At 33.1% G+C, this 27,784-nt stretch overlaps 1 protein-coding gene across 16 annotated transcripts in view; it reads left to right on the forward strand.

The window, feature by feature from the left end:
- PARD3 (par-3 family cell polarity regulator) overlaps window positions 1-27,784 on the forward strand; it is a 476,523-nt gene that overhangs the window by 143,709 nt on the left and 305,030 nt on the right. For 14 of the 16 annotated variants that reach the window (XM_012731307.1, XM_012731309.1, XM_012731302.1 and 11 more), the window contains exons 1-2: window positions 1,795-1,971; window positions 21,914-22,045. The exons of 1 other annotated variant lie outside the window; for it this stretch is intronic. In XM_012731307.1, the coding sequence (XP_012586761.1) occupies window positions 1,795-1,971; window positions 21,914-22,045 (309 nt within the window). Of the gene's footprint in view, window positions 1-1,794; window positions 1,972-21,913; window positions 22,046-27,784 lie in introns of those variants that run through there. One more of the 16 variants, XM_004691164.2, reaches the window with a different exon arrangement.

Genomic DNA, 27,784 nt, shown 5'->3' on the forward strand with positions numbered 1-27,784 from the left:
CAGAGACAGAGTGGGGGGCAGAACAGGCAGATCTACGAAGTACACTGCTGAGGGGAGCAGTGGGTGGGTCAGGAGAGGTCTGCTGCACCATGTGGTCACCTCCGGGGCCTGGGATTGAACTCCTGCGGAAGTGGCTTTAGCTGTGCTTTAACCCGCTGCACCACCAGGGAGGGTCTGGGAGGAAACTTTATAATAAAATTATTGTAGTAATAACATATGGATATTTGGGTGTATATTTTTGTTTTAAGAGTGACTATATATAGTACTTCTTGGTATGTTTTATTTTTAATTTTGGTGCAAATTACAAGCATTTAGGGCTGTCATAAGTATTTTTACATGCTTAAAATGTGGAAATTTTTCTTCTATAATTTTCACATGTTTTTCCCCAGTAAGTTAACTGCAAACAATAATATACTAAATCTTTCATATTTTCTTATCTGATCATGTTGCTCAGCTATTAGTTTTATAAGATCTTTATGATGTAGATATATATATATATATATGTTAACTGTAATATTATTGTGATTTATATGCTTCTTTCTGTCTTCTCTTTTTAATTTAACATCTATTAGATTTTTGGATCGCAAATGGTTTAAATATATATAGTTTGGCATTCTTAAGGATCTCTGTGTATCTACATCATTGATGAATACATCAGTATTACAGAAATGTTCCTTTTTTCCATTATATATTTAATTTAAAATTTTAAACACCAAATACTAGTCAGAAATGTTTCTTATAGTGTACTGTGACTTTATGGTTAAAGATTTATTTGTTGTTAGAGACTTTTAATAATTATTTAACTTGTGTATTGGTTGAAATCATATTATACATAATTTAATCTAAACTTGAAAAGTTTTGCTTCATAGTACGTTTTTGAGGACTTTCACTTGTTAAGTGTAGGACTTTTGTTTCACATTCTCCAAGTTATACACTGCTTTTTCTTTCTATTTTTGTAGTACTTTTTTGGTATGCTGTAACATTTAATCATATTTGGTAAGATGTTCTCAGCATCACTGACACAATTAATAGCCTGAAAGCAGAATGCTTTTGTTATAGCAGGTGCAAACAAACTCCTTTTTTATCTGAATAGGGTTGTTAAACTGTCTTTCATGTGGCAGATGCTCCTGTGTGTTACTATGTTACCTTTAAGATTCTGTTATCTCAAGGATACAAAATGTGTTTGTGTTCTACACTTTCAGAACAAAATAAATATTCACAGAATTCTTTAATAGACAAAACAGTGTTTCAATTCTGAATGTGACTGAAAGTTAGATGAGATTTGTTCCATTACTTAAATTTGTTTTTGATATCTTAGAATATCTATGCCATTTTACTTAGAAATATTGGGGGTACTCATAGCAGTGGTGGTTATTATTACTGTCTATGAACTGGACACTATCAGGCACTGCTTTATGCACTTTATCTCATGCACTCCTCCTAATATCCCTATGAGAAAGCATTGTTTAATTGCTATTTGTGTAGGGAGAGACTAGGGACAGAGGACAGTTAGGCTGACTGCCTAGGCTCTCACACATAACAAGTTGGAAGCGAGACAATAGTCTGAGCAGCCTTACTCCACAGCAGGTCATCCCACACATACAAATTTCTTTCACTATAAAGTGGTTTAAAGGAACTAATGAAATTTTTATTTAGAATATTTACTGGTCAAATGAGAATGTTAACTGATCAGATGTGTTGATCTATTCTGAAATATTTAGGATTTACTGCTTTTATCCTAATAGGTAATTTTCTTAAAAACAAAAATACATTTTTTTTTTTGTATTTATAGATATGCCTCTTCATGTCCGACGAAGCAGTGACCCAGCTTTAATTGGCCTCTCAACTTCTGTCAGTGATAATAACTTTTCCTCTGAAGAGCCTTCGCGGAAAAACCCCACACGCTGGTCAACAACAGCAGGATTCCTCAAGCAAAACACTGTAGGAAGCCCAAAGACCTGTGACAGGAAGGTAACTATTTCTGTCTTGAGTCTTAGTATCTGTGCTGAATGTCATCTGTTGACTGAATCCTTTACTAATAGGGCATCTGTATTACCCTTTGATTGTGTATGCATATTAATTTTTGCATCAAACTCTGATGACTATTGTATATTGCCCTTGACTTTCGGCATAAAATTCACAGTATTTATGTCTATACTCACTTATATATCTATTTTTGGAATAGATAATATTTTCATATTTCATATATTCACACATGAACTCTGTCCACACAAAGTCCCTCTCCTACTTTATCACTCATCTTTTCCCAGCTTCTAAACATGGGAAATTCCCACATTAACTTTTTGCATGACTGGCAGGGACACTTCATACATATGTTACCAGCATCTATTGGTTTGAGAGGTTCATTAGTGAAATTACAGCATTATGGACTTTAAGGAAGAAAGTGAACTCGACAGTTATTTCTTTGATCAACTCAGTGAATAATTTAAAAGCTATTCTCAGAGGTGAGAGGTGATACCTCATTGTGTTTTTTATTAAATCTCTGAGTTACTAAGAGATGATGAATATCTTTTCATGTGCCTGTTGACCATTGTTTTGAGTAGATACTTTGAGAAGTATCTACTCAGATTGCCACCTATTTTACTTACTTATTTAGTTCTATGAGTTTTGTATTATTATTTTTAATCCCTATATTGTTAGTTTCTGTTTTCATTTTATTATTTCATTCTATCTAGCTTTTTTTTCTAGTTCTTTAAGGATGTGCTTAGATTTTTTATTTTATAATCTTGTTTAGATAGACCTGTGTTGCTATAAACTTTTCTTAGTACTGCTTTTGCTGCATCTCATATGTTCTCATACTTTATATCTTCATTTTTATTCATCTCCAGGTATTTTTTGATTTCTGCTTTGATTTCTTCGTTGATTCAGTGATTGTTCAGTCTATTCTCCAAAATTGTGTTTTCTCACTCTGTTTTCGTTTGATTGGTCTCTTGATTCACATCATTATGAACTGAGTAGATGCCTGATATTATTTCAGTCTATGTCAATTTATTGAAATTTGTTTTTTGTCCCAACATATGACATATCCTTGAAAATATTCTATGAGCTTTTGAAAACAATGTTTTTTTGGTGTTTTGAGGTGGAAAGTTGTATAAATACTTATGAAATGTAAGTATAATAGTAACAACATTACGTTGGTGATTTTCTTCCCATATGTTCTTGTCATCATTGTAAATGGGTTGTTAAATCTCTTAATATTTTGTCATTGACATTATTTTCCTTTAGGTCTATAAATACTTGCTTTTTATATTTAGTAGCTGGTGTGTGATAAATAGTGATCATTGTTATTCCTGTGGTAGTGGTCCTTTTATCATTTTATAATGTTTATTTTTATATCTTTTTTTGATTTTGGGCTGGAATTATGTTTTATCTGATATAACAAGCACTTCTTGCTTTTTATAATTTCCTGTTGACTTTGAGTTTCAGTCTCAGAGTTTAAGTCTGTGATTGCCTTTCTAGTTAAAGTGAGACTAGTAAGCAGTACATAGTTGCATTATATTTTTTAATCCACCCAACCACTCAATATTTTTTCATTGGTTTCTTTAGTCCATTTCTCTTAATATTGCTATGTGAAGCTTGCTATTGCCATTTTGTCTTTAGTTTTTTCTGTTTAGTTACTTCCTTGTTCAAATTTTTATGTTCAATTTATATAGGAGGGCTCCTTTCATCAATTCTTATAGGCAAGGTCTATTGTTGGCAATTTTGCTCAGTTTTTTGTTTGGATAATCTTTTATTTCTGTCAGAGCTAAATGAGAGTCTTGCAAGATATGACATTTGCAGCTGAAAGTTTATTCATTTATTTATTTTTTTGCAGCTGAAAGTTTTTATCTGAATATTTTGAATATGTCATTCTATTATTTTCTGTTTTGTAGAGTTTCTTCTGAGACTGATGAAAATCTAATGGCCGTACCTTTATGAGTTTACTGCTTTTGTTATTTAGACATCTTCAAAATTCTTTGTGTGTTAAACTCTTGATAGTTTTGATGTTACGTGTTTGATGTAGGTCTCACTGCATGTAGATATGTAGGTGTTCCGTTAGCTTTGTGGACTTGTATATTTAGTTCCTTTTCCATTTTTTCTTTATTATTTCTCTTAATTAGCTCTCTGTCCTCCTGGTTCTCTCTTTTTCTTCTGGGATACCCATTACCATATTTGGCCTTCCCTAATGGCATTGAGTAGTTCTTGTACTTAATTTTTTTTCTTTTTCACGTTATTTCCCCCCTTTTTTTAACCTATGTAAGTTTATGCCTCTATCATTTAGCATACTGATTTTCCATTCCAGTTGTTCTTATTCTTCTATAGTTTTCTCTTAATGCTTCATGTCATATTTATTGTGTTTATCACATCCTAAATTTCTTTTACTTAACACTTCAATTTCCATCTTTTCTCCAATAGTTTTATTTCTGAGTTCATTAATTTGTTTCTATGAGTCTTATTGTGTCTTCTTGATTAGGTTTTCTTAATTAATTTTTACCACTTTGATTTGCCTTTCTGACTTTTCTTTGTAAGTTTCTTTATTATTATAATTTTGAACTCTATGGAATAGATACAATAATCCGTGTCTTTTTGTTTTGGATTCTGGAGCATTTTTCTCTTGTCCTGATGCCATATTCCATTCAGGTCTTACGTTGACTTGTTTTTTTACTTTGTTCTCTGACCTCATTTTACTACTTTAAGTGTCAGTGGTTTAATTTTTAAATATCTGAATCAGGAGCTTAAAGAGTAGAACTATTTTCCAGCAGGTAGTATTGTGTTTTTATTTTATTTTACAGTTTTGGTTGTCCCTGGTTTCTTTAGGTAAGGTATTTGAATTTGCTCTGTCATCCAGGTGGGAAACAAGTATTCACCTACTATTGCAAATTTCTTGTGGAGAGGTGGGCCCTGATTCTTGTTTGGGGAACTGTTTATATATTTCCTAGGAGGCCCAGATCCGAGACTCTGAGACAAAAGACAGCTTGTCTTCTGTCAGTGCAACTCTTGAGGGCAATAACCACCCTCAGGTGGTGAATGAGGGGGAGTGAATTCTAGAGTTTCTTTGTTATCTTTCATACTGGGTTTTGGCCTATGTGGCGTACCCCAGCTCTACCATTGGACTTTACTTGAAATGAAAAGCTTATCCCTCTATTCCAATTTTGTTCACCCCTCTCCAGGAACTGTGGCTGGGCTGCATCTCCAAAACCTTTGTTGTCCACCCAGACCTGCAGCCTCAAGCCATTTGTTCTACCATCTTCTGTCCAGTGAAGGGTGAAACTCCTCTCTATGTAACTTCTGGTATAGTTTATGCTGATCTTTGATTTGTGAGTGGGGTTGCATTCTCATCTTGTTTGCTGGCTCTCTTGAAGTCATGTTCTTACAGTTAATTGTTAGCTGTTCATTTTGGGAGCTTAGCAAAACACCATTTGAATTTGTCTCTGTAAAATTTTTAAAATAAACAAGAGTTTTTATTTTAGATAGCAAAACTGGTAGAGTAAAACAAACTAGTAGAGTAGAACAAAGTGAAATTAGAGTAAATTATAAAAGAGCAACCAGTGTTTTTATGATATTAATGTAGTGACACTACATTCTTACACATTGAGTTGTAATCTCACTGTGTCTACCAATTTGCATTCGTGATCATTTCTACTGTTCTTGTTTCTCTTTGTCATATCATTTCTTTTTACTGCCCAAAATTCACTCACGTGAATTTTATTAGAAAATATTTTTAAACAATGCATGATATTCCACTATAGCATATACTCATTTATTTACGATCCCCCTGTTTTTTTGTACATTTATACTATTTTTTTCACATTATAAATGTCAGTGCTGCAAGACGTATATACTATATATAAATCTGATTCAACATTGTCTCATGTTCTGTTATAAAAATACTTCCCATGTTTTCAATGTTCATAAAATTTGCTTGAAGGAATGAACATTTGCTGATCAGTACTGAATTTTCTATTTATGTAGAGTTCATGAGAGGGACAATTTCAAGATGTTATATATATTTTTATCACTGTGTAGTGGTATATGTTTTCTATAAAAACAGGAAAATAAATTCATTAAGGGTACATAGCCTCATGGTTTATTGATTTCTAATAGCTAAACTAAGTTGACATTTTTGTATAGCTCATTTACATATTTAAGTGGCTTTTATTCTTCCAGCTGGAATTAGCAAAACAAAGAGTTTTAAAATAATATTACCAGTCAATTAAAATTTCTCCTGTCTAACCTGGGAAGTTTCATTCTAGTATGTTAGAGCACTATGATGTCAAAATCTCTCTGGTGGTTCAAAACTGCAGCTGAGAGTTTGAATTTTCCATTTAAATTACTGTTAATATCTCATTTTACTATGGATATACTAGACAGATTTTGATCCTACTAAGTCAGGGAGGTGTTTGTGGAGAACAAGTGGTGTAGGATTCTGTAGGATTTTGAGGTGACATGTACATGGAAAAAAGCCTTGAGTTTTTCCTTTCCTTTTTTTTTAAGATTTATTTATTTGTGCATACAGAACTAGGGTACAGGATAGAGGCTTAGGGGCAGCGAGAGGCTTCACCAGAGACAGAGCAGGGAGCAGAACAGGCAGATCGACTACACTGCTGAGGGGAGCAGTGGGCAGGTCAGGAGAGGTCTGCCACACCTTGTGGTCCCCTCTGGGGCAGAGGGGAATCGAACTCATGCGGAAGTGGCTTTAGTGCTGTGCTTTAACCCGCTGCATCACCAGGGAGGGCCGTTGAATTTTTTTCTTTTTTATCACATTTATTCACTTGTGTTTCCCACCATTATGATTGCCTTTTTAAACTTTTTTTTTTTTTTAAGATTTATTTATTTATCCATACAGATCTGGGGTACAGGCCAGAGGTGCAAGGGCGGTGAGAGAAGTCACCAGAGACAGAGTGGGGAGTAGAACAGGCAGATCAATGAAGTACACTGCTGAGGGGAGCAGCGGGGCAAGACAGGAGAGGTCTCCTGCACCGTGTGGATCACCTCCTGGGTAGAGATTGAACTCATGCTGAAGTGGCTTTAACTTCTTAGTGTTGTACTTTAACCTGCTGCACCACCAGGGAGTTGAACTCTTTAAGGAACATCTTCCTTTTAGCTTGTATCTAAATTATCTTGGTAGTAGAGAACATGTATTTTCATTTGAGATTATACATAAACTTAATATTTCAACTTGGAAATGACTATTTCAATCAGTATGAGTACTTAAATAATTTTTCCACCTTTGTGGTCTCCCTTTGAATGAAGAGACCAGCTAGAGTGTGGACAGTTTTGACTCATTTCTTCAAGAGCAATATAATGAGGCACTTTTCATAATCAATCAGCTATGAAGTTTCAATGATAAGGTCTGTGTACTCTTTCATTGTGCAGCTGTTCTAAGTCATTGAACCTTTCTCCTAAATAATGAGAAGGTTACTTTGCTAAGTATATTACTCCTGCCCTCCATTAACATAGATAGATTTAACATAAAAGTCATAATTTGACTAGTATCCAAGAAAGATTCTTACCTGATAAGGGAAATTGGAAAAAAATGATGAGAGAACATAGTGTGTTGGCATTATTCTCCCCTGCCTCCCTTACTTAAGAGAATCTTTGGAGAGTTTCAGACCCCCTGGGTTTACTAGTTCTTTTTGATTTAGTTGTGTGGTACCTTTGATGTGTTTCCAACACTCCTATTTCATGTATGCACTCAGAAGAGATGCTTATTATTATGTCTTTGCCATTTTTCTTTCCATTCTATTAGAAGACTTGTGAGCACTTCTAATTTTAAAAAGTTACTTTTATAAACATTTCTTGCAGTGTATTTTAAAATTTCTAAACCATTTTGTCCTGATCATCATCATTATCATCATCATCATCATAATAATAATACTTTCTCATTGTATTTATAAAGCAGTGAAGTATAATGCATATTCTATAAAATATAAGCCATGTGGGAAGTAATTTGGAATCTGAAAAATGAGGAGTATTGGCATTTTGTTGTATTCATTTTGCAACTTCTCGGGAGCATAGCTCTAGATAGATGGTGGCTGTCCTATTATCAATGAGGAATTACCCAGTGATTGTAATTACCTGCATTTTTTTTTCCTAATTTGTGTTTTACTATGACTCTTATAAAAATTGGTTGCATACATTTTATTCTGTTGTGTTCTGGTTTTGTTGTAACTATTGTTTACTAATTTTTTACTGATTTTTCTTTTTGATATTTATACTTAGCAATTTTTTTCTCTTATAAGTAATCTTTATATGTATCTTCAAAGAATAGTCTTATTTATTAGTTTCCATTGAAACCTCAGATTATTTCCTTAGAATAGATTATTGAAGTAGATTTGTTTGACTGAGGAAGTAAATAATTTTAAAGCTATAATAATTTCCCATAAATTTATATATAATAATATGTACAATACTTAAGATGTATAAATCACTTTGTGAATTAAATTTCTACAGATGAGCTAGGGGCAAGAGGGAGTATGAAGAAAACAAAGGAGTAACTGATATATCTTCTGAGTTACAGATTTTACTATTTTACTATGTAGCTTAGTAATTCTGAGCACCACAATTCCATACAAACTATTGAAAAAGGCTTAACACACACATACACATATAGTCAGAGCTATAGACTCCTTTATCATTTCGAGAAATTTATGTTTGTGTTTTTAGAACTCCTGTTTTGCTTCCTGGACATAGTATATATACTTGTCTTTTTTGGGGAACTCTGATCTAGCTGAAAAGGTAAAGTGTGCTTATCTGTTATGCAAAAAGGGCAATAAGATTATATTGGTTATTTTGAGATGTATTCACTGTAGGCTAATATTTCTCTCATAGTAGAATCTGGAACATTTACATAATTGGTTTTGTGACATTTCACTTTTTACTTGAGTATTGCTCAAATTTATTTTTAAATAAATATCAATCAAAATAACATTTTGAAATAAAAAATTGTTACAGCATGCCATTATTATTTGTATGCTATTGCACAAAACTAGAACAGGAAATATTTTTTTTCTATTGAGAAGTACAATAAAACAATGTTTCTTTCTACGATTCTTTTGTATACCTCCCCTACTCCTGCCCCCCCCAATCTTAGTTCAAGAAGTATTTGAACATGTGAAGTTAATAGGGCAATTCCCATGTATAAATGCAACAGTTCCTATTCAGATATAAGAAATCTTCAGAAAATGCCTTCTCTTTGTTTTACTGACAGTGAGAAAATTTTTGGAATCTTTTCTATGCTCCTCTAAAATAGCTGTTTGCTTGCTCATTCAATCATTCATTTGTGACATTCAATATTTACCTGTTTCTTTGTTTCCTTATTCACTTTACAGCTCCTAGGTGTTTTTGTCTTTGATTTCATTTATTCTTTGTAATATGTAAGGACAGTTAAATTGATAAAGTGGAAAGTTCCATTTTATTTTTAAGCTAGTACAGTTAATCTATTTTAAAAAGTTCTTTATGAGCCAACCAAATTTCTAAGGATAATTGCAGTAATCATCTAAAACATCAAAGGATGAGCTAAACTATTTCTTCAAAACTATGGTTCCTCTATGAAAGATCTATAGTTGTGTTTAATTTTCTGGGGCATTAGCTTCAAAGGAGATCCAGCTGAGGTCTAGATTTGAGACTACCTTGCAATATTTGTACTTCCTCTTAAATGCTTTAAGACTCCACATTTTATGTTTGTATTTTGCATATTAAAAGACTTTAAATTGAAGATGATGCATTTTTTGTGCTTTCAGAAGTGATTATAATCCTTTCTATCATAGACTAATAAGTGCCAAGCTCACCAAATCTGTGTCATTAAGTTAGTATCATTTATTTTTGTCTACATTAAGGAATATAACATGCTTCCATATGCTTTAAATAGTATAATTTTTGTTGAAGCTTTTAACATCCCATGATTCTGTTGAAAAAAATTTTGAGCATAGCTGTATTATTTTTAGTGGTCACAAGTCATTTCAGGTATATAAATCCTAAGTGATGTCGGAATTCTTATTGAAATCCTCAAAGTGACATATAGGAAAATGGAAAAGGATATGTTACATTAAGGAAGATGATGAGAGATGGTAGTGATTGAGTCAATTAACAAAATTTCACATACGCTTATATACTTAAGTATATTTCAGACACATTTCATGTTGGTTTTTATTTTTGATTTTTTGCTTCCTTAGATTATGAAGTACCTGCTTTGTGGTATAATGTCAGGTTTAGTCACTTTATGTATTAACAGTAAGGTGTCAAGTAGGAGATGGGAGGCTTGGGTTTGGAACACCTAGCGTTTGTGTTTTGTGATTCCAGAATCTTAGTTTCAACTTGGATATTTTAGGTGCCTTTAGAGTGTGGGATGCCTTTGGAAAAGTGTCTTCTATTCAGGTGTCTCACAGAGTGTGGGTAGAAATGGTTGCCATTTGCCCATCGAAGCTACTGCTGTTTTTGCAATTGTTACATTTTCATGTAATGATAACTATGTTACTTTGAGTACTTGCTTCTTGCCTAGTATTGCACTTGTTATGCTAGATGTTTTACATCATTTAATCATCCTTTGAAGGTTAAATATTATTACTATTCCCATTTTATTGATGAAGGCAGGGTTTAAATAATTCACATATTAATTAAAAAAGGCAATATTATAATATGAATCTAGATTTTCCATTTTCCAATTCTGTGTTCTCAACAAGTATGACTGCCTTTTCCTAACACATTTTTAGACTTTATATAGCCCATATTTATTTAGTTGTATATTTTAAATTGAAGTTTTTTCATAGTAACTTATTATTACTCTATAACTTTCTGTTAAATAATTAAAATATATATGAACAATTAGCATTTATTATTAATACTGCTCTATTTAAAAAAAAAACCTCCCTAAGTCTAAATTTTATCTTTATAACTTTGTCTTAAGTAATATGTGCTAGCTTCAGTGATATTATTACAAATACTCTGATTATATTAAAAATATATCATTACTTTCCTTTTTATGGGGAAAATTTTTTAAACTAGTTTATTTTTACATCATTTTGTGCCTTTTTCCATCTCTTATGGGGAAAATTTTATCTTTTCTATTTTTCTAGTTGTTATGATTATATTATTGTTGTTACTGTTGTTGAAAAATTACATTTTTATTCCTTGATATTTTATGTGCATTGCCCAAACGGCTTAATTAGAACAGACTAGATAATATTTTGTTATATTCCAAAGGTCAAATAAATGCTTATGAGCCTACACTATGTCAGTAAATGACTGAATAACATAAATAAGGGAAAAAGGACAAATTTCTTAAATATTATGTATATTGGGTATAGCATATATCATGGAAATAACATAATTGTTCATAGTCAGTGAGACAAAGAGACTGTAGTGTAAGCATATATATACAAACATTTATGCTGGAATGGCATTTGGGCATACAAAATAGTGAGATTTTGCCACTTGTAATAACATGTATGGACCCTGAGTGCATTATGTGAAACAAAAATAAGTCAAATAGAGAAAAATAGTTACTTTAAGGTCACACTGGAGTTCACTTTGTGAACTCTAATGTCATAGATAAAAAGAACAGGACTATGGTTGCCAGAATTCAGGGTTGTAGGATGGGTAAAATAGCTTAAGGAGGTTGAAACATACGCTATAAAATAAGACTTGGAATGTAATTACAACATGGTGACTATCGTTAATTATATTGCCTATCTAAACATTGCTAAGAGATAAGACCTTAAAAGTTCTCATCAGAAGGAAAAATATATTGCCTAGCTCTATATGGTAACATGTTAATTAGGTTTAGAATGGATACAAATATCTAATCAACTTGGGACTAATACAATGTAATGTCAGTTTTTAGTTAAAAAAATAAATGGGATAAGGAGCCAGATTTCCTTACAGATTTGAATATATATATATATATATATGTATATATATGTATATATGTGTGTGTGTGTGTGTGTGTGTGTATAAAACACTCTTTTCTTTCCAAAAGATAGAGATTAATTCCTCTTCTATTAGTAATTGGCTGTACTTAGTAATTAATTTCCAAATAATAAAGGATGCCAGGTGAAAAATACTAACTTGAGAGTAGAGAAGTCTTAGGTTCACTGTAACGCTGATTCCCTAGTGCAGTTTGGTGGGGTTTCTGCTTCACCTCAGTAGGGTTCCCCCAAACTCATTCATGCCTCCAGTTTAATCAGAAATCTTCAGACAAAACAAAATTAAGGGACGTTCTACAAATTACCTCATCAACAATTTTCAGGTATATCTTAGTCCTAAGTGGCATTTCAGAGGAGACCATGGAAGTTTGATGAGTAATTGCCAGTTTGAACCTGGCATGAGACAAGGACATTGGGCAGGGGGAGGGGGGGAGAGTTAAATTGCAAGTAATTCTGTAAGTTTGTTTTATCAGGATTCATTTCTTCAATTGGCAAATATATACAAACTATGTATTATCTTTGTAACTTTTCTATAAATCTCCTTTTATCTACACACAGATAGTTTTTAAACACCTGCCCTTACATACAGGTTGCATATCCATATTTTGTGCTGAGAACCAGAGGTGCAGGTTAAGAAACCGGCAGTTGGAATATGTGGAGCCAGAATTCAGTCACAGGTGTCTGACACAACTGGTCTCTAAAATGCCTCCACCCCCCCCCCACTTTGGAAATAAATCATAATATTTTTCAATGGATTTTTCAAAGATGGATTTATGATTGGCATCCTCCCTCATGAAAAGAATGCATTTGGAAAATATTTTCCTCTTTTAAATATGGTACATACTCCAGAGTGGCCACCACAATTTTGTCTTTAATTTTTATTCATAGATCTTGGCAAGCAACTGTTTTTGTTTCCATGTTACTCTGATTGTTAGGGGTTTGAATTAGGGAAGGCAAGGACTTACTCCCCACAGTCACACTGTTTAAAATTATAATCCTCAGTAATGACTTGAGGGCAAAAAATAGTTAACTTCAAAATGAATATCCTATTCCGAGACCATGCTTTTTCTGTGGGTGGAGTTGGGTGCCCCTGGGCTAACAGTGCCTCGGTATGACTGCCTAAGTCAGGAAGAGTTGAAGTTGAAGAGTGGAAGAGTGGAAGTTGAAGTCTGGAGGGATGCAGGAACCCTGGATAGCAGGGAGAGCCAGGGACCATGTCTGGCATGATTGGGCTTCACAGCACCCAGGCATTTGCCACTCCCCCTCCTTTCTGTGGTGTGAGATAGGGGCTGGATTTGGTTGGCTAGGAGGTCTTTCCCCCCTTCTTCAAAAGCTGTATGTGGCACAAGCAACTTGATTTACAAATATCAGTCTTTTTTTTTTTTTTTTTGAAGATATGTATATAATGATTTAGTTAAGGTGAAAACCTTTTAGATAAATATGTAAGATTTAGTTTCAACCTTTACTTACTGAGGGAGATTCCACATATTTTGGAATTATACACTACTCTAAGTATTTTATCTTCTCTCCCTCATCCCTGACATCTGTTCTTGTCTCTCTTGGTATTATGTGTATTTGTTTCTAATGCAAAATGTTATTGTTATTTACAACTTTAGTTTTGAGTATAAACATTTCAACTTAAGTGTTTATGAAAGAAAATAATATTTGGATGGGTATTTCTTGCCTGCAAGACAAGAAATATGTGGCACTTTCTAAAGTGTTTTAAAATTATATCAGATTAAACCTGGTTTTGGTGTCAAGCAGCACTAGTCAAATGTTCTTTACCTTTATTGTAATTTTAGAAGATGCTAAGTTCTTCAAAATGGAATCAGACCCTAAATATTTATATTTTGTTTTCTTCTCCTACACTTGCCCTTGGCAAAGGCTCAAGGTCATATATGGTAGTCCTGTTTTTTTTTTCTACTCCTAGCATTGCTAATTGTAAAATGCTTTTTACTCTAGGATAATCTAGTGACTGTGTTAGTTTTTATGAAATACTCAGCCAGGAATAACACAGGAGTTGCTATTTGTCTGCTTCCCTTTAAGCTATTTCTTAGTTTCTCTGAATCCAGATGGAGATAACATTTTTGTAGTTTGAGAAAAGTTAAGCTTTTTTCCTCACTTCTCTTTTGACTTAGTCCCTTATTTATGTTTTCATAGGAAAACATAGATGATCCAAATTATTCCTGGCAGAAGAGCATTGTAATTTAATACAAGTTGAAAGCAAATATTTTACTCATGATTATTCCCAATGTTATGTAGTATTGAGCAATGGACGACCATTTCTAATGTAGATATAATTTATGATTTAAAATTCTGTAATGCCTTAGCCCTCTTTTAATAGACAAACCATGAGAGATACTTCTTTGGGAAGGAGTCATTGTATAGCACTAACAGGATATCAGAAATTACTGCTGTCACCCAAATAAACTATGGTTCCTAATGAGATCATCACATAGAGGTGGGAAATTTCCTTACAGGAGTTCACACTTATCCTTGAAGAATATTTTCCACGATCCCAGATGAGAGGAACTCTGGACAGCACTACCCTCTCTGTATTATGTTTTATTCCCACCCCCATGTAAACATATACAAAACTATGATAAAATTGAATTTATGTTAGGTACAATAAGTGACTAATAGTGATAACTAATATTAAAAAAGAACAGTTGTAAAAATGTACTGTAATAGAAGTATGTGACGATATTTTCCCTCTCAAAATATAAGCAGTTTTTGGGACTCTAATTAATTGTGGTAACTGATAAACCATGGAAAGTAAAACTGCAGTTAAGGGGGGGGCTTTGTACTCAGAAATCAGGCATCGAAGTGGGGGTGTATAATCATGAGAACTAATTAGTCTCCCTAAACTTCTTTTGTTTCTTTTAGGTAGTAAGAGGTGAAGTTGGATATTGTTAGCTTTTTCATTCATTTAATATCTTATGTTTAATGATTTTTGTTGATCTTTGGAATGGTTGAAGTGGATTTAGAAACAACTGGGGACATTGGTTCAAAGAAGTAGCTGTAGCTTGAGTCTCTGAGTTTTGCTGATGTTTTTCGTTTTGGCTTTCCTGGTTGGATCTGCAAAAATAGGTGGTAGCTTCAGAGAAATTTGTGTTCTTCTCATAACCTCTGAGATATCACATGTCTTTATACATTGACCTGCATGTCTCTGAGGGATTTGACTAGTTCTTTTCATATTGGATTCCTTGATGTTTTATATTCGGATGTGGACCCATACCTGGAAGTTACCTTTCTGAACGTGTTATACTAAGACAATGAACAAACTTCTAGCCAACAGTAGGTTGTGAAATAAAGCAAAAACGTTATGCTTCGGTTTTGTCAACGTATAAACCGGAAGGAGTTACTGCTTGACAGGACATTTATTTACAAAATAAGCATAATTTTAAAAATGTAGTTTTATATTAGAATCCTAACATGAACAGTTTTTCTTGGCATACTTGGCATTGTTAAGATTCTTACTGCTATAAATGGAATTTTATGATTTAGAATTTATTGAACATGTGTCACAAAGACTGGAAAAGGCATGTGTTATAGTTAATAATTTTAAGGACAGAATTATTTTATAAATTTTGATGTCCTTGCTAGCAGATTTTTGCCTATATAAATAAAAAGAAATATGATTGGATAAGTTGTTTTCAGTTTTTGTTACTAATGACTAATCAAACTTAAACTCAGCTTTAAAATAAAATTGAGATTTAAGTATAAAATATTATTATGAAGATTAAGAGACTTAAAAATAAATGCCAATTACTATGAAATTTATTGAAATACAGAGGCATTTTAATAAATGATTTGACCTCAAATATGCTAGGCATAGGCCCTTTCATTTTATATTTGTAGAGTTACATGTCACTGTAAATACTGTCTCTTTGGATATTCTACTCCATTATAATATTCTACATATCATTAATGACCTTGGTTTAGTTGTTTTGTCAAAAATATTTGGATGTTTGAATTTCCTCTCTTGTTATGATTCTTCTCAGAGTAGAACAAATTTATAAACATCAGTCTTTGTCTCCTCTACTCTCATTAATAATGATTAAGACTGTGGTGGCAGCAGTTAAAGGTAAGTGGTGTATATGTGTGTGTGTCTGTCTGTGTGTCTGTCTGTGTGTCTGTCTTATCTATCTATCTACACACATATATACATATGTACACACCACTACTTATGCACATTTGTATACAGGGATTACAGCTAATATGGACTTGTGAGTTATAATCATTATGGGAATGAATTGCTTTACCTCACAGCAACTAGTTTGAGCATTACCTATAGGATTTTGGTCTCTATAGATTTCACATAATGCTTTCTACTTCCTTATACTTCAAATATGTGCTAGGATAAATGCTGATAAGCAGGTGTGTTTACAATAAAAATCCTAAATTTCTTACTTTAAAAAATATCTTAGTAGGAATGTTATTAGTTGATTTTGATAAGGAATCCTAAACTTTCTGTTTTTGTTTGTAAGTTGGTTGTTGAAACTTTTTTTGTATGTGTATTTGTGTGTTGATTTGCATGATAATACACCTCTTATCTCTTAAACTCCCATCATTTACATGTATTATTTAGAGAATGACTTAAAAGTCAGAAACATACATTGACAATAATCTATTTAGAGACCATTTTGTGGTTGTTATATTGTACTACCATGTTGATATTGCTTCCAAGGTGCTCTGGCTTAGCCATCAGAGCCACAAATGGTAAAAAACTGCTTCTAGGGGCAGGAGAGGGTCTGCTAATCTGCATTAATAGTATAATTAATGATGATTTAATTAAGTTCATATAATTAAATGTCCTAAGGTATACTTTACTAATTTCAATCTATTCCTCTGATTTAAAGTTAGATAGGTTTTAAATAGTTCCCCCCCTCCAACCCTGTGTATCATTTCTTGGTAAAAATGCATAAAGCAGAATTGAATTTTCTTGGAGAGATGAATAATACTGTAAATTAAAAATCTTAAAACTGCGTGGGGGTATTTGAAACATAGAATGCTTTGTTACATAGAGGATGCAAAAGTGAAATTATATGCACCATTTACTATTTCAGAATATAGCACAATCCTTAATGATTTTTAAAGATATTTAGATTGTAACAAAGTGGAAATGAGGAAATGTAATTTTGCTTCCTATGGTAACCTAGAAATATGCATGATTCCTATAATGTTCATGAAATAGTCTTATATTTCCGCAACATTGGGATGTAGGCTTACCAGAAAATCTGACCATCAGCTACATAGCTGTACTTGAGAGATAAAGCCATAGAGTTGCAGCTCAGTATGCCAAAAATGAGCCTCTAACCAAGGCATTGGGTGCATACTTTGTGATTTGTATTTATTGTAATTGGTTTGGGAAAGAATGAGGGGAAAAGAGAATAGTTAGTTACTTCCCCGTCTCTGTCAGAAATCTATTTTATCATCAGGGTACTGCTACCAAATTAAAATGCTGTTCTCAGTCTGGGTGCCTTTTTGACACCTGATTGTGTGGCAGTACACTTAAGTGATAACAGAAATCTCCAAACATAACGGAAACATCGGTTTTTTTTTTTTTTTTTAATTTTTGGCCAGAGGGAAAATTTTGCACCCTACCCAAAGCTGAGTGACTGGAGCTTCAGAAATAGAAGATGAATATTATAATTTTTAAAAAAGAGAGTAATTCTTTATTATATTTTTCCATAATTTTAGATGGATTATGCAAATTTTAGTTCTTAGCATATTTAGTAATTATTAGGATTTTGTGTGTATGAATTACTGATAGCTTTTTTACGTCTAGAGAAAATTACTGTTTTTTGTTTTGATCTCTCCTAATAAAGAATGAAGGCATTAATATGATAATAGAATGAAATAAATTTCAAAAGTGGCCAAAAATTTAATAGTTTGATTTTTTCCCCATTTTTAGCCTATGATTTTGTAACTAAATTTAAAATGTTTGACCTTTTTATGGTTAACTATGAAACATAGTCTTGCATATAGATAGTTAAAACGACTGCATTTTAAAAATCATTCTACTGAAATAAATATTTTTAAGTTGGAAATAGAATGTATTACATGCATTTCATATGAAAAGAGTGAATATTCAAATACTTGTTGTGAAGTACAAAGTACATTGATTTTATTGATGCACTCACATCATACATACAAAATCACTTTTTAAAAAAGATTTATTTATGCATACAGAGCTGGGGTACAGGCCAGAGATGCAGAGGCAGTGAGAGGATTCACCAGAGACAGAGTGGGGAGCAGAACAGCCCACTGACAAAGTACGCTGTTGAGAGGAGCAATGGGCGATCAGGAGAGGTCTGCCATGCCATGTGGATCACCTCTGGGGCTGGGGATCGAACTCATGCTAAAGTGGCTTTGGCTTCTTAGTGATATGCTTTAACCCACCTTGCCGCCAGGGAGGGCCCCAAAATCACTTTTACAGACCAGTTGTAAACATTTGATACAGAATTGTGAGGGAATACATAGCTGAAAGCTGGTAATAATACTTACTTGATGTTATCAATAAAATCATGTATATATATATTGTGTAGTGATTAATATCTTTTAGAAATTCTGTCCTCTTGATGCTTTTCAGAACTCATAAATTATTACCTAAATTCATTAATTTTTTTCTTTATCACTGGCTTGTATGGTAAGGTTGTATTGGTTTATTTTATTTTATAAGTTTATTTTATTCATTACTAATTTTACTGTAGCAGTATTGAATTAGGAAAGCATCTTTATTAGAAGGAATTAATGACAAATTTATTTTTTAAATCAATTAAAAACTCAGTTGATTCTATAAATACAAAATTGTAGAATTTTTTTTTTTTGAGTGGCATTTCAGGCAACAGGTCTTTTGATCTTTAGCCCTTACATGCCTGCATATTGTGACCTTGGTGTGGTTTGACTAATAAATTATATGTCACAGTTGCCTGAAGTAGAGAAAGGTTGTACTACCTTTTAGATGCAGTTGAAGGTAAACACATTTTCTGCACTCGTTGTATACTATAGATGTGACAAATAGACACAAAGCAGTGTTATACATCTTTCATTGTCAATTTAAAAAAGAACTATACTTAAGTATAAATGCATTTTACTGAATTTATCTTGGTTTGAGTGTTCCCTTATCAAATGTTTAAACAACTTATGTATGTGTTCTTCAAAGATTCTGAAATTCTGAATCCCTATGAAAATAGGAAAAAATATTCAAGTAAAGTCATTGTACTAGTATAACTACTTCAATTTAATGAGTGAATTCAGAGGTGAATGGTGATCTAAGTTTCACTGTAGTAGTATAATAGTAATTCCTAAAGTTAACAAAACTTTAAGTCAGAACTATAATTAGAAGTAAAATCAGGATACAAAAGAAACAAACAAAAAAATAAGACATTTTTAGTTTTATTGGAAATCAGAGAATGTTTTGAGGTAGAAAGGGCTTTGAAGAAAGCTAAGTATTTTTCCAAGGGAAAGGATATTGCTAATCTAGATTGAAGATGAGTGAAGGTGAAGAGGCAAGAGAAGCAGCAGGATAATTGTTTGCAAGTTTCTGTGGTCTATCTGGTGTGTTAATCCCAGTGCAGTGGGATCTAAGACACATTTTAGAAAATCCTCTATTAAGAAGGAATGTAGTGTATTGGTGGAGAAGTTGACTGGAGTCAGAGCTCAACTAGAAGGAGGCTGTAATAGTGTCAATGAGAGGCAAGTTGATCCTGAACAAGGGTGATAGAAATTGTGTAAAATGTCGATAAAAAAAATTAGACTAGCAACTGTGGGGATTATAGACAAAGGAATCATGAAGAACATGGCTGCAAATATTTTTCAGATGATGCTTGAATTGATACAGGAGGCAAGTTTCATTTAGCATCTATTGATTTTGAGGTAGTTTTGGAACATACTGGACTTGATTCAAGAAAAAATTTTAGTATTGGTGACTTATACCTAGAAATAGTCAGAGTAGCAGTTTTGAAGTTCTCTCTCTCTCTCTCTCACCTTTTTTTTTTTTTAAAGCATGTACAGGGAGAATTTAGTAAGCAGACTGTAGTTAGAGCCAAATAGGTGTGTTAAAGGGAGGGAAATAATAAAGGCAATTCAAAAGGGAGTGTCGCTAACATACTGGATTCTAGACACCAAGAAAATGAGAATTTTGTGGCATTTTATCTCATTTTAAAGATTTTTTTCCTTTTGAACTTGATATTTTGTCATATAAACATCTGCTTCACTATCAGATTTTACCTATTAGTTTTAACGTCCATGGATTATTTTTGTTTGAAAGTTTTGTTTGAATGTTAATTTCATTAAACATTGAAAATGGTGTTTTTTCTAATTTGTTTATTCTACTTTCATTGGATGGCGTTCTTCTGAAGAGACAAACTTCCTTTCACCAGTTGCAAATGTGGATTTCTCTGAAATACAGATCCTACTGAAAAGGCACTATAGACTTTTATGTTTTGATTTTTCATCTTCAGAGTTAAGAGAGTAATCAACTCTAATGATAGGAAATAGGTAGAGAAGCCTGCTCTCTTACAATGATAGTGGTCCCATAGAATCATAATTTTGTTTCTCTGTACCTGCAATACTTCTATTTCTGGACATTTAAGGTTTGTTAATAAGCAATTTATCTATTCTTTTTGACTTCTTGTGAAACATCATTTCCTTTCCATTGTTTTATGTTACCATGCTTAGTTTTTAAGTAGGGCCATTTACTACTTTTTGATGAAGTGGCTTATAGTTTCTTCATTTGTCATTCTTTTTTTTTCAGATGTTGTCTGTGTTCACTGCTTATTTTTCTGTTTCTGTGCTCCTGTAAAAAAGTCAGTAGCATGTCCTTGAGCATGGAACTTCCTGTAACTTGAACAGTTTTCTTGCATTTGTAGTTAGACCTTAACTACAACTTTCTTGAATTGCATTAACCAGTAATGTATAGCTTTTATTGTAAAACATATTTGTTGTTACTTTTAAGGTTTATTTTATATAGGTTAATTTTGAAAAAAAATATTAAGTCTTATGCTACAATATATGTTGGTAAGTATACATAGATATAATTTTTTTTCATATGTCATGAAATCATTTTGAAGGTTTATTTTCTGTTAGAACTCATAGGTGAACTCCTCCTACCTGTTCTATAGCTAAATTCTGTACAGTTCAGAACTCTTCTTTTACACTACTTTGTTTCTGTATTTGTATCCACTGGTTTAAGTAATGAGAAGTAATAATTAGTCATCAAAATGATATTTATAGTCAACCTACCCTTAACAAAGTTATTAAGTAGAATACTTCCTTACGCTTTTAAGGTATAGTAATCAAGTAAGTGGGTGGAATTGAGACAGCATTTTAATTTGGTCTTGTAAGAGATATTATAGTTAATAGTTAATGAACTATAGTGCTTGATTTCTTTACCATATCCTACTTAGGCTTCTCATTTCAATTCAGAAAATTGCTATTAAGTTTTGTACTCCAAAAGCCAAAGCAACTTATTTTAATTTGTTATATGGAAGAAACCTCCAGTAGCACTAGGTTGCTCTAGAATGCATTCAATAAATGACTGACTGGATTTTATGTGAAGACATCACTTGTCATAACCATGTCAAGTTTAAGAGCTGTTTGTTATGTGGCAGGTGTTAGGATAGGTTACTTGATACTTGAATTAATGCTTACAGTTAGCTTGTGAAGTAACAAAATTCTGGGTGGGAAATATGTTCTATCTTCTGGTGCGTATACTGGCCTGGGAGATTAACTGAGGAGAGAGTGCAGATTGTATTGTTTTATCTGTTGTGCACATACATGTGTGTTTCCTTCCCTGCTACAGTCACTACTCTCCTTTAGCCTAAGAACATGAGGAAATATCTTCAATCATCTATTTTGTATCAGCATGGAAATGTATTTTAATTATGTAGGATGATTTTTCTGCTAGCTTTGTAAAGCAGGTGCATCACTAATTTGCAGGGTCTGATTTTTTACAAGACAACTTTTTGTTTCTTTTTGAATAGAAAGATGAAAACTACAGAAGTCTCCCTCGTGATACTAGTAACTGGTCTAACCAATTTCAGAGAGATAATGCTCGTTCATCTCTGAGTGCCAGTCACCCAATGGTGGACAAGTGGCTCGAGAAGCAAGAACAGGTAACATATGAATGCTTCTGTATGTGTCATTGATACAGCTTCCTAGAGCATACCCTGAGAGATGTTTTCCTCTGTCACAATGATAATTAAAGGTAAATAGCCCAGTGAACTTGAGTTAGGTGCTAGGCTCTATGTCAGTTTGCCTAACATAAATGTAGAATGTTTTTTAGTGGCTTCTGTTCAAAGATTTCTCATAAGCATTTAAGAATACTTGCTTTAGATTCTAAAATGTCAAAACTTTATAGCTTATATTGATAAGGCAAGATATTTGGCAGTAGATAATGTAATTTATTAAGTCTTTAAAGACCACTTTTGTATTCTTTTTATTGATAAACGATGCATCAAAAGATCTGAAGCAGCTCCTCAAGTTAAAATTTTCTGTTATACCTGAGTTAACTTTATGAGAAATATAGCGTATAGTGTTATTTCTGAATTTAGATTATTTTGTCAGGTTAGGTGTCTTGTCTTTCCTTAAATGTCAAGGACCTGTTTTAGTTTTATAAGTTTTTAGAGTTGCCTTTCTCTCTGCAGGTAGCCAATTATAATTCATGAAATCAGAATTCAATATGTATAATGACTTCCTGTTTCAGAAAGGAAGCTTTGAAAACTGCTATATCATTTTAGAGAAGTCCTCCCTTGGATGAACACTAAACATTCTATTAAATTTTAATGTATAAAATATAAATTCTTTTTCACTGTTGTTCTTTTAAAAGTCTTAATTGTTTATTGTTCATTATAGTTTTGCTTTTGCAGTAATAATCCCAATTTGTCCTTTGTAATTTAATAGTGTTGGCATGAAAAATACCTATTTGATTACATTGTTACTTGTTCTTACACACACGTTCATATGAATGAAAATCAAGGTGAGTACACTCAGTAAGAAAATATTTTGTGTTTTCCTGCTTCTAAATAATTTCTAAAATTATAATTATGATTCGTTTATATTAGAATGCATTTTTAATGAAAAATAATCATGTCAAAAGGAATGGAATTTCAAGAGCTTTACTTAGTTCATCCCAGTATGTACTTTTATAATGTAATCTGTAGCAAAAACCTGAAGTAATTTTATGTTTATATAATATAAAAATATAAAACAACAATAAAAAGATCAGTTTGCATTTGATACCTGTGTTGGTATGGCAAGTATGCTCAGTAGGTCACACAGTAAGTGTTAGCATACAAACACTCTGTGGTGGAAATAAGGATTTAAATAATTAGAGGATCATGGGAGTTCTATTTAGGAAAAATATAATTTACTTAAAGTAAACAGATTTTTAACCAGTTGATGTTATTTCATTATCACTTTGAAGTTTTTAAGGTTTAGATAGTTTAGTATGAGCTTGGAGTCACATTGGCTGGTTATTAGGTCTTTACCATAGTTGAGATTTAGACATACTGCTTAACTTTTCAAACCTCAGTTTTACTCATCAAATGGAGAAATCACAGTACCTGTCTGGTAGGGCTGCTGTATCAAGTAACGTGATGTAGTACCTGCCAAGGACTTGGAATCATGGTTGATAACCAGAAAATCCCAATGTGTCTTAATATATTTGTTATGGAAAAAAGTGCCTGCAAATAACAGAAAACTTAGATTGTATAATAAGGAGATTTTTATAATTCATGTACCACAAAGTTTGGAAGAAGGGAGGAGTGGAGTTTCATTTTGTAGCTCAGCCACCTCCTTGATGATCCTGATTCTCAATTCCTTTAGGAAGCTTTCCGGAGGGGCTTCTTGGCTCATTGCTTAGCTTGTCTTTTCTTGCCAGGGCCCTAGATACCATATCCTTTACAGAGTTTATTTTTTATGAGAAGGCAATTAAAAATTTCCCATAGCTCCCCCATCAGGAGATGCCCACATCCATTTGTATTTTGTTACCTAAAAATGCAAGACTAGCCTGCCCATGTCTCAAGTGTTGGCTTAAACTTACTGTACTTGTACAATGAGAGCTCGGGCTGAGTGTGTGGTCACTTAGCTTGATAGAACAGAGCTGCTCACTCCTGAAGACAATTAGGGTTCCCCTGTATAAAACAAGGAGATGCATTTAGCTAAATATTTAAATGACAGGACAAATATGATAACCTGGTGTTTCTAAAATATGATGCATTTAATTATATTTAAAAAATAGAACTGTCACCTTAATATTGGAGTTATAGGTCGCAGTTGTAGGTCTGTTAAAAAAAATAGTATAGTTTTCCTTTGTAGTGTTGGAGTAGAACAGCTTTTCCAAGTGAAAGGCATAGTATCAAGTCACCTAGCCCTCTGTCACTCCCCTCTTTTTTTTTTTTTCAAATTAAGACTTTATTTGCTTCTATTGATGATATTTACAGTTTCTAAAAATCCTTATTCTATGTATTCTGATGTAGTCAATTAGTTAATTGTCCCTGAACCAAAAAAAATTTTTTTCTCATTTATCAAATTTGATAATTTTACATTATCAGGGTGATTAAGTAGATGAAAAGCTATCTGAACCAAGAACAGCTAAGACTAAGGTAAACTTTGACTGAAAGTAATCTCAAATGTTTGCACATGAGTAGTAATAGGTTATGTTGGATACACTAGGAAATCCAATCTAGGCATTCTTACTCATTGTGGACTTTTCTTTTTAACTATTATCCTTGATTCATTTGAATGGGCTGTTTTCTCTTCTATGCTCTTTTCCCTCTGTTTTTCCTATTACAGTTATAATAAAGAGGAGGTATACATAAATAAAAGAATGTTGTTTTTATGTGCTTAAAAAAAAACAAAAGCCTTCTCTGCCTTTACATCATGATAGCACTGATGGCTCTCTTCCTTCCATTGTGACATCTGGATGAAGACATCAATATAGTTCTAGATGTTTTTATGCTTCCAGTGATCTAGTTTTCCGTCTACTTTGTACTGGAGTGCTTTTCTCTCATAATTTGGTTTTTGAAGACAATTATGACCACACCAGAAGTACCAGCGGGAATAAACAATAGAGTGAAGAGGACATAAGAATGTGTTAAAGTGCTAGTCTAGCATGATACTATGTAAACTGAGTTGTCTTTCTCTTTTGATGGTATTGATCTTACAGAAAAGGCTGTTAAGTCTTCTTTCCTTTTGTTAGAATATTGCTAAGTTACTTTTCTATAACAAAGCTAGGTAATATACCATATTTGAAATCTGTACCAGAAACATCTTGTCAAACCCACATGATTGTCAGAAATCGTGGTTTTCTTTGCTGTGACTTACTTACTTTGCTCAGAATAACCTGTAACTAAACCCTCATCAGATTCATCTCCGAAGGTAGAAGCTATTTGTGCAAGCATGCCCAGGGTAGGTTTACTGTAGATTTGGACAGACAGCTAGGGAGAGTCCTAGAGCCCTCAGTGGATTTTCACAGGTTTTAGTGCACTTTCAGGGTACCAGGTATGAGGCACACCAGGAGAGCTGGGCGCCAGGCAGGTAGAGGCGGCCCCCTTACCCTGATGCCATGAATCTTTATGCTCTCTCCCTGGGCTCACTCTGGCATTCTCTCATGTTCTTGCCTCCTCTGTAGTCACACCACTCATCCTCTTGTAGTTGTCCTTATACCACTGGCCTGCAGGCTCAGGTATGCATGCTAACGAATACCCACATCCATACCCAAGTGACCAAAATCAGAAACAAGTGCTCTGCACCCACACTCCCAGGCAGCTTCTGAATTAATACTATCAAGCCCACAGGTATAAGCCAGTGGCATAAAACCTTGGTTAACTCACTTTGCCAACAATAATGTATACTTCCAGTAAAATCCTTTCCTGTGTAGTCTTTTTATTTCCTTTAATGAAGAGAACTTAGAGGAAGCACAAATATTTTGAATACTAAGGAGGTTGTTGCTGTATTACCTTGAAAAATTTTCATGCTTCTGAAATACGGACATTGAGACCCAAGAAATAAAAAACAAAGCAACAGAATTCTGAATAGTCTGTCCTACTAAATGATCATTCAACTATGATGGTGAAATGACTTTCCAAGACAAACAGAAGCTAATGATACTTACCATTCCTGCACTTCCAGGAATATTGAAAGAAGTTCTACATGAACAGAAAAAAGAATACAAAACTTTGATCAAGTTATAAATAGTAATACAGTATCAGAAGTATAAGCAAAAACAATAGACAATAACAAAACTTTAAGTGGGTGGAAGAAAAGGACAGGATCTCTATAGTCAAATGACAGTCAGTACCAGCACAGCAAGGACTGTTTTAGATAAGACCTTTTGCTCAACCCTTAACAAAAATCTGAAACAGACACAATTAGAAGAAATGTTGAAAAAACTGAGAGAACCACCCAAGAAAGTCCTGTGTGTGAAAATACATATAGAAACAAATAAAATGAAACCGCATAAAGACAAAATAACCAAATACGAATAGCAGCAAAACACATATTCAAAACTCACCTTAAATATGAGTGATTTCTACTATCCAACTAACAAAATAACAACTAACATGATACAAAAGTATGTCCATCTTTACTTTGCACATAAGAAACTGACCTCAGAGCTAAAGGAAAACAATGTGCAAGACTGGACCAAGGCATTTCAAGACAGTAGGAGAGAAAAAAGCAGAAACTGCAATTTTCTTACAAGTTACAAACTTCCAGTCAAAAACATGAATCAGTGACAACAAAGGGCACTAAAAATGGTCATAGGAACAATTCATTTAGAATATAGAATTGTTATCAATATTTACATGCACAAAACAGGTGTACCAGAATACATAAAATAACCATTATCAGACCTAAAGCAAGACATTGAGAGCAATAAACTAATAGTAGTGGATTTCAACACATCAGTTACCTCATTAGATAAATTATCCAAATAAAAATAAGCAAGGAATAATGGCTTAAATGATGTGGTTGATCTGATCATTTTAATAGACATTTACACAGTCATTCATCTCATAAGAAATGTACATGCATTCTCTGTCAAAATTGTTACTGGAAGGGTTGGGAGGGGAGTATAGGGACGAGACATTGGGGAGTAAAGTTGGCCAGGTTCTGGAGCATTATTTGAGGGGTGAGCGAAGCATGTGTACTTGTGATGGTGTGAAGTTATCATCTAATATAGTTGTATGAGTAATTAGGAAATAAAGACAGTTGTTAACATTCCTACCTGTATGAGCACATATTTTCCACAAACACTATGGCATTTCTGTTTTTGTTAGAAAAGATGACTGGACTAGAATTATCATGTATAGGACAGATCTTGACGGACTTTCTCATGAGGGCAAACTTCAACTTTACCCTAACATAATTTCAGGGGTAAGAACTCAGGTTGATATTGGCAAGATTTTCTAGGTTGGTCCTGTGTCTGACCCTTGATTGTCACCTTATCTAGTTTGTAAAAACTTTGCAAACTTCGTTCTTATTGTGCAGAAAATGTGGAAACTAATACCCATTAGCCATTACGCAGATAATGTGACAATTGACTGATATAGCACATGTGAAAATGAAGATACAGTTTCTGGTGTTAAATGTGCATTTGTTTAAATGGTCACATATCAGCAACTCTCTTCACAAGTATTTTTCTTAAATATCATTTTCTCCTTGCATATTAGAAATATCATCTGATATGTTAACTGGTTTATTTTTACCATTGTTCTCTTTCTAATGCCTTTATTGTATTTTCAGAATTGGTTCCTTTAGGGCATCTTGTCAGCCTTAGAGTACAGTTTAATCTTTTTGAATCATCTCTGGTTCTTTTCTAAAGAACATATTCTAAGATAGAAAGGATATTA

This window comes from Condylura cristata, unplaced genomic scaffold (assembly GCF_000260355.1).
Source record: "Condylura cristata isolate star-nosed mole 26May11 unplaced genomic scaffold, ConCri1.0 scaffold00030, whole genome shotgun sequence".
NCBI classification, from domain to species: domain Eukaryota; kingdom Metazoa; phylum Chordata; class Mammalia; order Eulipotyphla; family Talpidae; genus Condylura; species Condylura cristata.